Genomic DNA, 17,834 nt, shown 5'->3' with positions numbered 1-17,834 from the left:
TTGGAGCAGTGGCTTCTTCCTTGCTGAGAGGCCTTTCAGGTTATGTCGATATAGGACTCGTTTTACTGTGGATATAGATACTTTTATACCTGTTTCCTCCAGCATCTTCACAAGGTCCTTTGCTGTTGTTCTGGGATTGATTTGCACTTTTCACACCAAAGTACGTTCATCTCTAGGAGACAGAACGTGTCTCCTTCCTGAGCGGTATGACAGCTGCGTGGTCCCATGGTGTTTTTACTTGCGTACTATTGTTTGTACAGATGAACGTGGTACCTTCAGGCGTTTGGAAATTGCTCCCAAGGATGAACCAGACTTGTGGAGGTCTACTTTTTTTTCTGAGGCCTTGGCTGATTTCGTTTTATTTTTCCATGATGTCAAGCAAAGAGGCACTGAGCTTGAAGGTAGGCCTTGAAATACATACACAGGACACCACCAATTGACTCAAATAATGTCAATTAGCCTATCAGAAGCTTCTAAAGCCATGACATTTTTTGGAATTTTCCAAGCTGTTTAAATTCACAGTCAATTTAGCGTATGTAAATGTCTGACCCACTGGAATTGTGATACAGTGAATTATAAGTGAAATAATCTGTATGTAATCAATTGTTGGAAAAATGACTTGTGTCATACACAAAGTAGATGCCGTATCCGACTTTCCAAAACTATAGTTTGTTAACAATAAATTTGTGGAGTGGTAGAAAAACAAGTTTAATTGGCTCCAACCTAAGTGTATGTAAACTTCCGACTTCAACTGTATCTGCAACTTCTTACACAAATTATGTCTTCAGTTTCTGAAACAGTTCTAATAAAGGAAATGAGACAAGGAAGGAGGGGGAAGATTTTTCTTCCCACAATGGGATAATCGCAATTGGATTTCATTGACTCCAGATGTCCCTCCCCTCTGACTTTCTCCTCCAATGGATTTTGAGGAAAGAGGAAAAGAGGAGTCAAGGAAATGTAATTGAGATTCTACAAGTATTGAGCTTTGGCCACACCATTGACTGCAGGGGCAAAGAATGTACAGTATAAAGATAGGCAGAAACTGCTTCTCCAATAGAAGTCCCTGATCACTTGGTAGGCGCAGCAACGTGTCATCGTGTCTAACGGTCCTTCGATATAAAGTTGTTTTTGTCAGTTTGTCACTTTCGTGACGTTGGAATCGTAACATGATCAACTACTTAAGACTAAAGAAGAATTGTTCACTTTTCTCATTGACTTCTCAAACCCTGGCTTTGTCAGCTTGATCTGTTTTGCAAGCATTCCTCGCAATTCAATGGCTCAGACACAAGACGTATTTGGCAGGGTCTACAATCACGGACTACAAAAGAAACCAACTACGCCACGGACTAGCTTCCAGACAAACTAAACACCTTCTTTTCCCGCTTTGAGGATATTACAGTGCCACTGACGCGGCCCGCCACCAAGGACTGTGAGCTCTCCTTCTCTGTGGCCGACGCGAGTAAGACATTTAAAAGTGTTAACCCTCACAGGGATGCCGGCCCAGACTGCATCCCTAGCCCCGTCCTCAGAGCATGCGCAGACCAGCTGGCTGGTGTGTTTACAGACATATTAATTATCTTCCTATCCAAGTCTGCTGTCCCTACATGCTTCAAGTAGGCCACCACTGTTCCTGTACCCAAGAAAGAAAGGTAACTGAACCAAATGTCTATTGCCCCGCAGCACTCACTTCTGTCATCATGAAGTGCTTTGAGAGGCTAGTCAAGGATCATATCACCTCCACCCTACCTGTCACCCTAGACCCACTTCAATTTGCTTACCGCCCCAATAGGTCCACAGACGATGCAATCGCCATAACACTGTACACTGCCATAACCCATCTGGACAAGAGGAATACCTATGTAAGAATGCTGTTCTTTGACTATTGCTCAGCATTCAACACCATTGTACCCTCCAAGCTCATCATTAAGCTAGAGGCCCTGGGTCTCAACCCTGCCCTGTGCAATTAGGCCCTGGACTTCCTGACGGGCCACACTCAGGCGGTTAAGGTAGGAAACAACATCACCACTTCGCTGATCCTCAACACTGGGGCCCAACAAGGGTGTGTGCTAAGCCCCCTCCCGTACTGTCTGTTCACCAACTACTGCATGGCCATGCACACCTCCAACTCAATCATCAAGTTTGCAGACGACACAACAGTCGTAGGCTTGATTACCAACAATGACGAGACAGTCTACAGGGTGGAGGTGAGGGCACTCTGAGCATGGTGTCAGAAAAACAACCTCTCACTCAACGTCAACGAAACAAAGGAGATGATCGTGGACTAGGAAACAGCAGAGGGAGCCCCCTCCTATCCAGATCAACGGGACAGCAGTGGAGCAGGTGGAAAGTTTTAAGTTCCTTGGCGTATGTAACAGTATAGCTTCCATCCCTCTCCTCGCCCCTACCTAGGCTCGAACCAGGGAGCCTCTGCACACATCGACAACAGCCACCCTCAAAGCATCGTTACCCATCGCTTCACAAAAGCCGTTGCTGAGCAAGGGGAACAGCTATTTCAAGGTCTCAGAGTGAGTGACGTCACCGATTGAAACGCTATTAGCGTGAACCCTGCTAACTAGCTAGCCATCAAATCGGTTACAGGTACACGTACACATCACGGATAAACTGAGGAGGCTGAAGAAATGTGGCTTGTTACCTAAAACCTTCACAAACTTTTACAGATGCACAATCGCGAGCATCCTGCCCGGGCTGCATCACCGCCTGGTATGGCAACTGTACCGGCCACAACCGCAAAGCTCTCCAGAGGGTGGTGCGGTCTGCACAACGCATAACCGCTGGCAAACTACCTGCCCTCCAGGACACCTACAACACCCGATGTCACAGGAAGGGCAAAAAGATCATCAAGGACAACAAGAACCAGAAACACTGCCTGATCACCCCGCTACCACCCAGAAGGTGAGGTCAGTACAGATGCATTACATCAAAGCTGGGACCGAGAGACTGAAAAACAGCTTCTATCTCAACAGCCATCTAAACAGCCATCACTAACACAGAGAGGCTGCTGCCTACATACAGACTTGAAATCATTGGCCACTTTAATAAATAGATCACTAGTCACTTTAATAATGCCACTTTAATAATGTTTACATATCTTGCATTACTCATCTCATATGTATATACTGTATTTTATAACATCTACTGCATCCTGCCTATGTCGCTCTGTTATTGCTCATCCTTATTGCTTATTCCATTCTTTACTTAGATTTGTGTGTATTAAGTAGTTGTTGTGGAATTGTTCGCTACACTCGCAATAACATCTGCTAACCATGTATGTGTATGTGACTAATACAATTTGATTTGATTTGATGTTGCGCCTATGGGTTCAGAAACTCTGTGGTGGGGCCATCCCCACCCCCATCTGTCACGTACTTGCTGGTCGCTGGCAGCTGCACACCTTGTAAATAACCGCTAGGTGTCAGATCCCCCATCGTCACGGGGCTACGGACGTATTTCCTCTGGCCGCTAGAGGGCAGCTGTACACCAGGAGTTTTCCTCTCCCCTCGTTGTCGAAACAACAAACCCTACTACGGAGCAAGTGGCGGGGTGAAACTGAGAGAGCGTCCAAAACCGCCTCTGACCGCCAGTTTCAAACTCATTTGCGGAAATCGTGGTTATATCAAAACAGGAACAGATAGCGACTCAACAAAGCAGTGACTCGTTTGGAAATAAATTGAATAACGGGGTAAGTTATAAAATGGCGGAGTGGAATCTTGAAGTTAGTTGGTTTGTAGCAATTTTGTTGGTAGCTAGCTTCTCATGCTAGCTAACAGGCTAGAAGTACGGAGACTGCTAGCCATGGAAAGTCGTAAGCTAGCCACTGCAGGCTACTTTTTTGTCTAGTTTATCGTGAATCTGTGTTATGCATACCGAAAAGTAGACTCACTTCATTGAAACGTAGATAGCTAGTTAGCTAGGCTAATATGCAATAAAGTGTTTGTTTACGTCCATTTAAAAAAAAAATTCCACTTGGGAGTTAACGTTAGCTATGTAACGTTACAGTATCGAAACTCCCGAGGCAAGATGGAGGACGTAAGGACCAGGTGTTTTTATGTAACTATATGGTTGTATTGTTGTTCCACAACAAGTGGGTTGCATTAAACAAGCTAATTTAGCTCTTTACACGAACTTTGAGGGCCACATGGTATTAGCTAACTAGCTAAATATCCACTGTTTATTGAGAAGATGGCTGGCTATCCGAACTCCGTTCGATTGCAGCCAGCGGTCTAGGACGGGGCGCTAACATTGCTAGTTGGCTAACTAGCCAGGAAACTAGCTAGCTAACTTAACAAGATGGAGAATGGCAGCTATGCTATGCTAACGTCAGTTAGCTACCCAGTTAAGATGGAGATAATTTCACGAGTGTTTTTTGCCTTGTATGTACTGTAGCTGCTTAGCTTACAGAAACGTGGGTTACTTGAATGATACAATTTAAACTCTTGGTGGAATGTTAACCACGGAAGGCAAGTTGTTATTTTAATGTACTTAACGTTAAGGGTAACTTTCTGATGACAGCCGGTGTTTAGCTAGCTTCTTCAGCAAGCCAGTCTGGGCAATCCCTCGCCGGGATACCACTGTCTAATCATGACAAGTGACCGTCACCGAACAAGCCCAAGAGCTGCTGTCGCACTACCTAGCCAATTGTAGCTAGTCTAGTTCAGGATGCTCTCTGTTGGTTATTTCGACGTTGGCAGCTATCAATAATGTAGTTATTTACGCGCTTTGTGTTGCTCAGGGACCCGGGTTTGGCGCCACTTTTTCAGTCCCCATCATCAAGGCTTCGCGTCTGTCAACCAGCCAGCCAGTGTAATGTCTCACGAGTGTCTCCGCTTATGCAATAAGATGCACAGGATGTTGCTTGCTAATGCTATTTTATTGCGTTAATACATAAAGCTACAACTGTACTTTATGTATGACTTTTGCCTACAAGGATGGCTTTTAGATTCAATGAAATAAGCCGAATGTGTAATGGAATTGACGCGTTCACATTCGAGCCCATGGGATATTCTCTCAGGTATTTAGCTATATACATTAGCGTTTTAAAGTTTAGTCTGAATCCACCTATTTTCATTCCATACTTCTCACTGGTTAGTGAGGGTAGATGCCCCACTTCTCCCCCGCAAAACTTTAATCCGCCTGCAATCCGGCACACAAAAAAGCACAAACTGGTACAGACACGAGCAGTTTTATTGTACTGTCAAGTGCAATCATTTCTCGTTGGTCGTTACAATTCATTTTCTGATTGACACACTTCTATTGTAATCCTTCATAGTACAGTATTCCCCGACTGTTAATAAGACACCCAGGATAGGGTCGCTCCTAGTCTCACTTTGGCCTCCTGAAGTTCAACACACCTGTCCTGATGACATACTAGCATTGACAATATTGTTGATGCATAAAAATAAAATAAAAAGGTAATATTTGATATAATTGTGTTAATGATGGTTGAGTATACCACTCTTGCTGCTCTCTGCTATTTGCCTTTTATGTCTACTGGTGTCTCTAGTGGAAGGTGGATCTGACACTCCTTTATATGGTCATGGGGGGGGGGGTTCCTATGTCCAGCCCTGGGTGACGTTTCCTGGAAACCAAAGAGTGAGAGAGCCAATGAGCTCACAGCAGTGCATGACAGAGGGGATAGAGCCCGCCCCCTGTTACCATGTGAAAGCAATCTTTTTGTTTATTTTTTTTCTGTGATGAATGAGCCACTGGCAGATATTGAGGCCTGTTCAAGAGGATGCAATTTGATCTGCAGGTTATCATATAACTCTTCTCTCTCCTGTCTTCTCTGAATGTGAGCCCAATACCCATGCATTCTCTTCTGTTTTCTCCTCCAGGTCCTACGCTACCTTGTGGACGCTGAGGATCTGAGGTCTGTTCTTATTTCAGTTGGATCAGACATGTTAGAGAAATGATAGCGGCACCAGAGTTACCGTCGGAGTTCCACTATCCTCAGTAAGTGCCTACTTTCATTGTGTGTGTGTCAACGAGCATGCAGCAGACTGTTTCTAATGTGTGTGTGTGTGTCAACCAGCATGCAGCAGACTGTTTCTAATATGTGTGTGTGTGTCAACCAGCATGCAGCAGACTGTTTCTAATATGTTTGTGTGTGTGTCAACCAGCATGCAGCAGACTGTTTCTAATATATGTGTGTGTGTGTGTCAACCAGCATGCAGCAGACTGTTTCTAATATGTGTGTGTGTGTGTTTTTTTGCCAGGGATACGGACACCCGTTTCTCCTCAGACACAGACTTCTCTGAGGCTCCTGATGTCAGTATCAACCCAACCAAAGGAAAGGTACGACTCTTACCCAAGTTATACACACCACAACATATTACAAGCTCTACAGCATAGTAGTAGACCCTCTTCCCCACGCTCTACAACATAGTAGTAGAACCTCTTCCCCACGCTCTACAACATAGTAGTAGAACCTCTTCCCCATGCTATACAACATAGTAGTAGAACCTCTTCCCCACGCTCTACAACATAGTAGTAGAACCTCTTCCCCACGCTCTACAACAGTATTACAACCTCTTCCCCACGCTCTACAGCATAGTATTAGAACCTCTTCCCCACGCTCTATAGCATAGTATTAGAACCTCTTCCCCACGCTCTATAGCATAGTATTAGAACCTCTTACCCACGCTCTACAGCATAGTAGTAGAACCTCTTCCCCACGCTCAACAGCATAGTATTAGAACCTCTTCCCCACGCTCTACAACATAGTAGTAGAACCTCTTCCCCACGCTCTACAACATAGTAGTAGAACCTCTTCCCCACGCTCTACAACATAGTAGTAGAACCTCTTCCCCACGCTCTATAGTATTACAACCTCTTCCCCACGCTCTATAGTATTACAACCTCTTCCCCACGCTCTATAGTATTACAGCCTCTTCCCCACGCTCTACAGCATAGTTTTACAGCCTCTTCCCCACGCTCTACAGCATAGTTTTACAACCTCTTCCCCACGCTCTACAGCATAGTATTACAACCTCTTCCCCACGCTCTACAACAGTATTACAACCTCTTCCCCACGCTCTACAGCATATATAGTAGAACCTCTTCCCCACGCTCTACAGCATAGTAGTAGAACCTCTTCCCCACGCTCTACAACATAGTAGTAGAACCTCTTCCCCACGCTCTACAACATAGTAGTAGAACCTCTTCCCCACGCTCTACAACATAGTAGTAGAACCTCTTCCCCACGCTCTACAACATAGTAGTAGAACCTCTTCCCCACGCTCTACAACATAGTAGTAGAACCTCTTCCCCACGCTCTACAACATAGTAGTAGAACCTCTTCCCCACGCTCTACAACATAGTAGTAGAACCTCTTCCCCACGCTCTACAACATAGTAGTAGAATCTCTTCCCCACGCTCTATAGTATTACATCCTCTTCCCCACGCTCTACAGCATAGTTTTACAACCTCTTCCCCACGCTCTACAGCATAGTATTACAACCTCTTCCCCACGCTCTACAACATGGTAGTAGAACCTCTTCCCCACGCTCTACAACATAGTAGTAGAACCTCTTCCCCACGCTCTACAACATAGTAGTAGAACGTCTTCCCCACGCTCCACAACATAGTAGTAGAACCTCTTCCCCACGCTCTACAACATAGTAGTAGAACCTCTTCCCCACGCTCCACAACATAGTAGTAGAACCTCTTCCCCACGCTCCACAACATAGTAGTAGAACCTCTTCCCCACGCTCTACAACATAGTAGTAGAACCTCTTCCCCACGCTCTACAACATAGTAGTAGAACCTCTTCCCCACGCTCTACAACATAGTATTAGAACCTCTTCCCCGCGCTCTACAACATAGTATTAGAACCTCTTCCCCGCGCTCTACGACATAGTAGTAGAACCTCTTCCCCACGCTCTACGACATAGTATTAGAACCTCTTCCCCGCGCTCTACAACATAGTATTAGAACCTCTTCCCCGCGCTCTACAACATAGTATTAGAACGTCTTCCCCACGCTCGACAACATGGTAGTAGAACCTCTTCCCCACGCTCCACAACATAGTAGTAGAACCTCTTCCCCACGCTCTACAACATAGTAGTAGAACCTCTTCCCCACGCTCTACAACATAGTAGTAGAACCTCTTCCCCACGCTCTACAACATAGTATTAGAACCTCTTCCCCACGCTCTACAACATAGTAGTAGAACCTCTTCCCCGCACTCTACAACATAGTATTAGAACCTCTTCCCCGCGCTCTACAACATAGTATTAGAACCTCTTCCCCGCGCTCTACAACATAGTATTAGAACCTCTTCCCCGCGCTCTACAACATAGTATTAGAACCTATTCCCCGCGCTCTACAACATAGTATTAGAACCTATTCCCCGCGCTCTACAACATAGTATTAGAACCTATTCCCCGCGCTCTACAACATAGTATTAGAACCTATTCCCCGCGCTCTACAACATAGTATTAGAACCTATTCCCCGCGCTCTACAACATAGTATTAGAACCTATTCCCCGCGCTCTACAACATAGTATTAGAACCTATTCCCCGCGCTCTACAACAGTATTACAACCTCTTCCCCAAGCTCTACAGCATAGTATTAGAACCTCTTCCCCACGCTCTACAACATGGTAGTAGAACGTCTTCCCCACGCTCGACAACATGGTAGTAGAACGTCTTCCCCACGCTCGACAACATGGTAGTAGAACGTCTTCCCCACGCTCTACAACATAGTATTAGAACCTCTTCCCCACGTTCTACAGCATAGTAGTAGAACCTCTTCCCCACGCTCTATAGCATAGTATTAGAACCTCTTCCCCACGCTCTACAGCATAGTAGTAGAACCTCTTCCCCACGCTCTATAGTATTACAACCTCTTCCCCACGCTCTATAGTATTACAACCTCTTCCCCACGCTCTACAGCATAGTTTTACAACCTCTTCCCCACGCTCTACAGCATAGTATTACAACCTCTTCCCCACGCTCTACAACATGGTAGTAGAACCTCTTCCCCACGCTCTATAGTATTACAACCTCTTCCCCACGCTCTATAGTATTACAACCTCTTCCCCGCGCTCTACAACATAGTATTAGAACGTCTTCCCCACGCTCGACAACATGGTAGTAGAACCTCTTCCCCACGCTCCACAACATAGTAGTAGAACCTCTTCCCCACGCTCTACAACATAGTAGTAGAACCTCTTCCCCACGCTCTACAACATAGTAGTAGAACCTCTTCCCCACGCTCTACAACATAGTAGTAGAACCTCTTCCCCACGCTCTACAACATAGTAGTAGAACCTCTTCCCCGCGCTCTACAACATAGTATTAGAACCTCTTCCCCGCGCTCTACAACATAGTATTAGAACCTCTTCCCCGCGCTCTACAACATAGTATTAGAACCTCTTCCCGCGCTCTACAACATAGTATTAGAACCTATTCCCCACGCTCTACAACATAGTATTAGAACCTATTCCCCGCGCTCTACAACATAGTATTAGAACCTATTCCCCGCGCTCTACAACATAGTATTAGAACCTATTCCCACGCTCTACAACATAGTATTAGAACCTATTCCCCGCGCTCTACAACATAGTATTAGAACCTATTCCCCGCGCTCTACAACATAGTATTAGAACCTATTCCCCGCGCTCTACAACATAGTATTAGAACCTATTCCCCGCGCTCTACAGCATAGTATTAGAACCTCTTCCCCACGCTCTACAACATGGTAGTAGAACGTCTTCCCCACGCTCGACAACATGGTAGTAGAACGTCTTCCCCACGCTCGACAACATGGTAGTAGAACGTCTTCCCCACGCTCTACAACATAGTATTAGAACCTCTTCCCCACGTTCTACAGCATAGTAGTAGAACCTCTTCCCCACGCTCTATAGCATAGTATTAGAACCTCTTCCCCACGCTCTACAGCATAGTAGTAGAACCTCTTCCCCACGCTCTATAGTATTACAACCTCTTCCCCACGCTCTATAGTATTACAACCTCTTCCCCACGCTCTACAGCATAGTTTTACAACCTCTTCCCCACGCTCTACAGCATAGTATTACAACCTCTTCCCCACGCTCTACAACATGGTAGTAGAACCTCTTCCCCACGCTCTATAGTATTACAACCTCTTCCCCACGCTCTATAGTATTACAACCTCTTCCCCACGCTCTATAGTATTACAACCTCTTCCCCACGCTCTATAGTATTACAGCCTCTTCCCCACGCTCTACAGCATAGTTTTACAACCTCTTCCCCACGCTCTACAGCATAGTATTACAACCTCTTCCCCACGCTCTACAGCATAGTATTACAACCTCTTCCCCACGCTCTACAGCATATATAGTAGAACCTCTTCCCCACGCTCTACAGCATAGTAGTAGAACCTCTTCCCCACGCTCTACAGCATAGTAGTAGAACCTCTTCCCCACGCTCTACAACATAGTAGTAGAACCTCTTCCCCACGCTCTACAACATAGTAGTAGAACCTCTTCCCCACGCTCTACAACATAGTAGTAGAACCTCTTCCCCACGCTCTACAACATAGTAGTAGAACCTCTTCCCCACGCTCTACAACATAGTAGTAGAACCTCTTCCCCACGCTCTACAACATAGTAGTAGAACCTCTTCCCCACGCTCTACAACATAGTAGTAGAACCTCTTCCCCACGCTCTATAGTATTACAGCCTCTTCCCCACGCTCTACAGCATAGTATTACAACCTCTTCCCCACGCTCTACAACATGGTAGTAGATCCTCTTCCCCACGCTCTACAACATAGTATTAGAACCTCTTCCCCACGCTCTACAACATGGTAGTAGAATGTCTTCCCCACGCTCGACAACATGGTAGTAGAACGTCTTCCCCACGCTCGACAACATGGTAGTAGAACGTCTTCCCCACGCTCTACAACATAGTATTAGAACCTCTTCCCCACGTTCTACAGCATAGTAGTAGAACCTCTTCCCCACGCTCTATAGCATAGTATTAGAACCTCTTCCCCACGCTCTACAGCATAGTAGTAGAACCTCTTCCCCACGCTCTAAAGCATAGTATTAGAACCTCTTCCCCACGCTCTACAGCATAGTATTAGAATCTCTTCCCCACGCTCTACAACATGATAGTATTAGAACCTCTTCCCCGTGCTCTACAACAGTATTAGAACCTCTTCCCCACGCTCCACAACAGTATTACAACCTCTTCCCCACGCTCCACAGCATAGTATTAGAACCTCTTCCCCACGCTCTATAGCATAGTATTAGAACCTCTTCCCCACGCTCTACAGCATAGTAGTAGAACCTCTTCCCCACGCTCTACAACATAGTAGTAGAACCTCTTCCCCACACTCTACAACATAGTAGTAGAACCTCTTCCCCACGCTCTACAACATAGTATTAGAACCTCTTCCCCACGCTCTACAACATAGTATTAGAACCTCTTCCCCACGCTCTATAGTATTACAACCTCTTCCCCACGCTCTATAGTATTACAACCTCTTCCCCACGCTCTACAGCATAGTTTTACAATCTCTTCCCCACGCTCTACAGCATAGTATTACAACCTCTTCCCCACGCTCTACAACATGGTAGTAGAACCTCTTCCCCACGCTCTACAACATGGTAGTAGAACCTCTTCCCCACGCTCTATAGTATTACAACCTCTTCCCCACGCTCTATAGTATTACAACCTCTTCCCCACGCTCTATAGTATTACAGCCTCTTCCCCACGCTCTACAGCATATATAGTAGAACCTCTTCCCCACGCTCTACAGCATAGTATTAGAACCTCTTCCCCACGCTCTACAGCATAGTATTACAACCTCTTCCCCACGCTCTACAACATGGTAGTAGAACCTCTTCCCCACGCTCTACAACATAGTAGTAGAACCTCTTCCCCACGCTCTACAACATAGTAGTAGAACGTCTTCCCCACGCTCCACAACATAGTAGTAGAACCTCTTCCCCACGCTCTACAACATAGTAGTAGAACCTCTTCCCCACGCTCCACAACATAGTAGTAGAACCTCTTCCCCACGCTCCACAACATAGTAGTAGAACCTCTTCCCCACGCTCTACAACATAGTAGTAGAACCTCTTCCCCACGCTCTACAACATAGTAGTAGAACCTCTTCCCCACGCTCTACAACATAGTATTAGAACCTCTTCCCCGCGCTCTACAACATAGTATTAGAACCTCTTCCCCGCGCTCTACAACATAGTAGTAGAACCTCTTCCCCGCGCTCTACAACATAGTATTAGAACCTCTTCCCCACGCTCTACAACATAGTATTAGAACCTCTTCCCCGCGCTCTACAACATAGTATTAGAACGTCTTCCCCACGCTCGACAACATGGTAGTAGAACCTCTTCCCCACGCTCCACAACATAGTAGTAGAACCTCTTCCCCACGCTCTACAACATAGTAGTAGAACCTCTTCCCCACGCTCTACAACATAGTAGTAGAACCTCTTCCCCACGCTCTACAACATAGTAGTAGAACCTCTTCCCCACGCTCTACAACATAGTATTAGAACCTATTCCCAGCACTCTACAACATAGTATTAGAACCTCTTCCCCGCGCTCTACAACATAGTATTAGAACCTCTTCCCCGCGCTCTACAACATAGTATTAGAACCTCTTCCCCGCGCTCTACAACATAGTATTAGAACCTCTTCCCCGCGCTCTACAACATAGTATTAGAACCTATTCCCCGCGCTCTACAACATAGTATTAGAACCTATTCCCCGCGCTCTACAACATAGTATTAGAACCTATTCCCCGCGCTCTACAACAGTATTAGAACCTATTCCCCGCGCTCTACAGCATAGTATTAGAACCTCTTCCCCACGCTCTACAACATGGTAGTAGAACGTCTTCCCCACGCTCGACAACATGGTAGTAGATCGACTTCCCCACGCTCGACAACATGGTAGTAGAACGTCTTCCCCACGCTCTACAACATAGTATTAGAACCTCTTCCCCACGTTCTACAGCATAGTAGTAGAACCTCTTCCCCACGCTCTATAGCATAGTAGTAGAACCTCTTCCCCACGCTCTACAGCATAGTAGTAGAACCTCTTCCCCACGCTCTATAGTATTACAACCTCTTCCCCACGCTCTATAGTATTACAACCTCTTCCCCACGCTCTACAGCATAGTTTTACAACCTCTTCCCCACGCTCTACAGCATAGTATTACAACCTCTTCCCCACGCTCTACAACATGGTAGTAGAACCTCTTCCCCACGCTCTATAGTATTACAACCTCTTCCCCACGCTCTATAGTATTACAACCTCTTCCCCACGCTCTATAGTATTACAACCTCTTCCCCACGCTCTATAGTATTACAACCTCTTCCCCACGCTCTATAGTATTACAGCCTCTTCCCCACGCTCTACAGCATAGTTTTACAACCTCTTCCCCACGCTCTACAGCATAGTATTACAACCTCTTCCCCACGCTCTACAACAGTATTACAACCTCTTCCCCACGCTCTACAGCATATATAGTAGAACCTCTTCCCCACGCTCTACAGCATAGTAGTAGAACCTCTTCCCCACGCTCTACAGCATAGTAGTAGAACCTCTTCCCCACGCTCTACAACATAGTAGTAGAACCTCTTCCCCACGCTCTACAACATAGTAGTAGAACCTCTTCCCCACGCTCTACAACATAGTAGTAGAACCTCTTCCCCACGCTCTACAACATAGTAGTAGAACCTCTTCCCCACGCTCTACAACATAGTAGTAGAACCTCTTCCCCACGCTCTACAACATAGTAGTAGAACCTCTTCCCCACGCTCTATAGTATTACAGCCTCTTCCCCACGCTCTACAGCATAGTATTACAACCTCTTCCCCACGCTCTACAACATGGTAGTAGATCCTCTTCCCCACGCTCTACAACATAGTATTAGAACCTCTTCCCCACGCTCTACAACATGGTAGTAGAACGTCTTCCCCACGCTCGACAACATGGTAGTAGAACGTCTTCCCCACGCTCGACAACATGGTAGTAGAACGTCTTCCCCACGCTCTACAACATAGTATTAGAACCTCTTCCCCACGTTCTACAGCATAGTAGTAGAACCTCTTCCCCACGCTCTATAGCATAGTAGTAGAACCTCTTCCCCACGCTCTACAGCATAGTAGTAGAACCTCTTCCCCACGCTCTATAGTATTACAACCTCTTCCCCACGCTCTATAGTATTACAACCTCTTCCCCACGCTCTACAGCATAGTTTTACAACCTCTTCCCCACGCTCTACAGCATAGTTTTACAACCTCTTCCCCACGCTCTACAGCATAGTATTACAACCTCTTCCCCACGCTCTACAACATGGTAGTAGAACCTCTTCCCCACGCTCTATAGTATTACAACCTCTTCCCCACGCTCTATAGTATTACAACCTCTTCCCCACGCTCTATAGTATTACAACCTCTTCCCCACGCTCTATAGTATTACAGCCTCTTCCCCACGCTCTACAGCATAGTTTTACAACCTCTTCCCCACGCTCTACAGCATAGTATTACAACCTCTTCCCCACGCTCTACAACAGTATTACAACCTCTTCCCCACGCTCTACAGCATATATAGTAGAACCTCTTCCCCACGCTCTACAGCATAGTAGTAGAACCTCTTCCCCACGCTCTACAGCATAGTAGTAGAACCTCTTCCCCACGCTCTACAACATAGTAGTAGAACCTCTTCCCCACGCTCTACAACATAGTAGTAGAACCTCTTCCCCACGCTCTACAACATAGTAGTAGAACCTCTTCCCCACGCTCTACAACATAGTAGTAGAACCTCTTCCCCCCACGCTCTACAACATAGTAGTAGAACCTCTTCCCCACGCTCTACAACATAGTAGTAGAACCTCTTCCCCACGCTCTATAGTATTACAGCCTCTTCCCCACGCTCTACAGCATAGTATTACAACCTCTTCCCCACGCTCTACAACATGGTAGTAGATCCTCTTCCCCACGCTCTACAACATAGTATTAGAACCTCTTCCCCACGCTCTACAACATGGTAGTAGAACGTCTTCCCCACGCTCGACAACATGGTAGTAGAACGTCTTCCCCACGCTCGACAACATGGTAGTAGAACGCTCTTCCCCACGCTCTACAACATAGTATTAGAACCTCTTCCCCACGTTCTACAGCATAGTAGTAGAACCTCTTCCCCACGCTCTATAGCATAGTATTAGAACCTCTTCCCCACGCTCTACAGCATAGTAGTAGAACCTCTTCCCCACGCTCTAAAGCATAGTATTAGAACCTCTTCCCCACGCTCTACAGCATAGTATTAGAATCTCTTCCCCACGCTCTACAACATGATAGTATTAGAACCTCTTCCCCGTGCTCTACAACAGTATTAGAACCTCTTCCCCACGCTCCACAACAGTATTACAACCTCTTCCCCACGCTCCACAGCATAGTATTAGAACCTCTTCCCCACGCTCTATAGCATAGTATTAGAACCTCTTCCCCACGCTCTACAGCATAGTAGTAGAACCTCTTCCCCACGCTCTACAACATAGTAGTAGAACCTCTTCCCCACGCTCTACAACATAGTAGTAGAACCTCTTCCCCACGCTCTACAACACAGTATTAGAACCTCTTCCCCACGCTCTACAACATAGTATTAGAACCTCTTCCCCACGCTCTATAGTATTACAACCTCTTCCCCACGCTCTACAGCATAGTTTTACAATCTCTTCCCCACGCTCTACAGCATAGTATTACAACCTCTTCCCCACGCTCTATAGTATTACAACCTCTTCCCCACGCTCTATAGTATTACAACCTCTTCCCCACGCTCTATAGTATTACAACCTCTTCCCCACGCTCTATAGTATTACAGCCTCTTCCCCACGCTCTACAGCATATATAGTAGAACCTCTTCCCCACGCTCTACAGCATAGTAGTAGAACCTCTTCCCCACGCTCTACAGCATAGTAGTAGAACCTCTTCCCCACACTCTACAACATAGTAGTAGAACCTCTTCCCCACGCTCTACAACATAGTAGTAGAACCTCTTCCCCACGCTCTACAACATAGTAGTAGAACCTCTTCCCCACGCTCTACAACATAGTAGTAGAACCTCTTCCCCACGCTCTACAACATAGTAGTAGAACCTCTTCCCCACGCTCTACAACATAGTAGTAGAACCTCTTCCCCACGCTCTACAACATAGTAGTAGAACCTCTTCCCCACGCTCTACAACATAGTAGTAGAACCTCTTCCCCACGCTCTACAACATAGTAGTAGAACCTCTTCCCCACGCTCTATAGTATTACAGCCTCTTCCCCACGCTCTACAGCATAGTTTTACAACCTCTTCCCCGCGCTCTACAGCATAGTATTAGAACCTATTCCCCGCGCTCTACAACATAGTATTAGAACCTCTTCCCCGCGCTCTACAACATAGTATTAGAACCTCTTCCCCGCGCTCTACAACATAGTATTAGAACCTCTTCCCCGCGCTCTACAACATAGTATAAGAACCTCTTCCCCGCGCTCTACAGCATAGTATAAGAACCTCTTCCCCGCGCTCTACAGCATAGTATAAGAACCTCTTCCCCGCGCTCTACAGCATAGTAGTAGAACCTCTTCCCCACTCTCTACAGCATAGTATTAGAACCTCTTCCCCACGCTCTACAACATAGTAGTAGAACCTCTTCCCCACGCTCTACAACATAGTAGTAGAACCTCTTCCCCACGCTCTACAACATAGTAGTAGAACCTCTTCCCCACGCTCTACAACATAGTAGTAGAACCTCTTCCCCACGCTCTATAGTATTACAGCCTCTTCCCCACGCTCTACAGCATAGTTTTACAACCTCTTCCCCGCGCTCTACAGCATAGTATTAGAACCTCTTCCCCGCGCTCTACAACATAGTATTAGAACCTCTTCCCCGCGCTCTACAACATAGTATTAGAACCTCTTCCCCGCGCTCTACAACATAGTATTAGAACCTCTTCCCCGCGCTCTACAACATAGTATTAGAACCTCTTCCCCGCGCTCTACAACATAGTATAAGAACCTCTTCCCCGCGCTCTACAGCATAGTATAAGAACCTCTTCCCCGCGCTCTACAGCATAGTATAAGAACCTCTTCCCCACGCTCTACAACATAGTAGTAGAACCTCTTCCCCACTCTCTACAGCATAGTATTAGAACCTCTTCCCCACGCTCTACAACATAGTAGTAGAACCTCTTCCCCACGCTCTACAACATAGTAGTAGAACCTCTTCCCCACGCTCTACAACATAGTAGTAGAACCTCTTCCCCACGCTCTACAACATAGTAGTAGAACCTCTTCCCCACGCTCTACAACATAGTAGTAGAACCTCTTCCCCACGCTCTACAACATAGTAGTAGAACCTCTTCCCCACGCTCTACAACATAGTAGTAGAACCTCTTCCCCACGCTCTACAACATAGTAGTAGAACCTCTTCCCCACGCTCTACAACATAGTAGTAGAACCTCTTCCCCACGCTCTACAACATAGTAGTAGAACCTCTTCCCCACGCTCTACAACATAGTAGTAGAACCTCTTCCCCACGCTCTACAACATAGTAGTAGAACCTCTTCCCCACGCTCTACAACATAGTAGTAGAACCTCTTCCCCACGCTCTACAACATAGTAGTAGACCTCTTCCCCACGCTCTACAACATAGTAGTAGAACCTCTTCCCCACGCTCTACAACATAGTAGTAGAACCTCTTCCCCACGCTCTACAACATAGTAGTAGAACCTCTTCCCCACGCTCTACAACATAGTAGTAGAACCTCTTCCCCACGCTCTACAACATAGTAGTAGAACCTCTTCCCCACG

General features: G+C 46.2%; 1 protein-coding gene and 1 long non-coding RNA gene across 3 annotated transcripts in view; one reads left to right on the top strand and one right to left on the bottom strand.

Moving 5' to 3' along the window:
- The first annotated feature begins 3,477 nt into the window (after window positions 1-3,477).
- The window catches only part of LOC118383547 (cohesin subunit SA-2-like), a 64,398-nt gene continuing 50,041 nt past the window's right edge, over window positions 3,478-17,834 (top strand). The window contains exons 1-3 of the mRNA XM_052487803.1: window positions 3,478-3,700; window positions 5,853-5,970; window positions 6,234-6,312. Of these exons, the coding sequence (XP_052343763.1) occupies window positions 5,927-5,970; window positions 6,234-6,312 (123 nt within the window). The 5' untranslated portion in view covers window positions 3,478-3,700; window positions 5,853-5,926. The remainder of the gene's footprint in view (window positions 3,701-5,852; window positions 5,971-6,233; window positions 6,313-17,834) is intronic.
- Window positions 11,730-14,706, bottom strand: LOC127913925 (uncharacterized). 2 transcript variants are annotated; one of them, XR_008087292.1, is made up of 3 exons: window positions 14,665-14,706; window positions 14,562-14,630; window positions 11,730-11,746 (listed from the first exon to the last, which is right to left on the bottom strand). It is a non-coding gene; the product is annotated as an uncharacterized LOC127913925 (long non-coding RNA). The 2 variants fall into 2 exon arrangements; XR_008087291.1 differs by lacking the exon at window positions 11,730-11,746 and adding an exon at window positions 13,494-13,510.

This window comes from Oncorhynchus keta, chromosome 30 (genome assembly GCF_023373465.1).
Source record: "Oncorhynchus keta strain PuntledgeMale-10-30-2019 chromosome 30, Oket_V2, whole genome shotgun sequence".
Lineage (NCBI taxonomy): Eukaryota > Metazoa > Chordata > Actinopteri > Salmoniformes > Salmonidae > Oncorhynchus > Oncorhynchus keta.
Note: the sequence above shows the minus strand (reverse complement) of the source record. Positions and strands in the feature narration are given on the sequence as shown.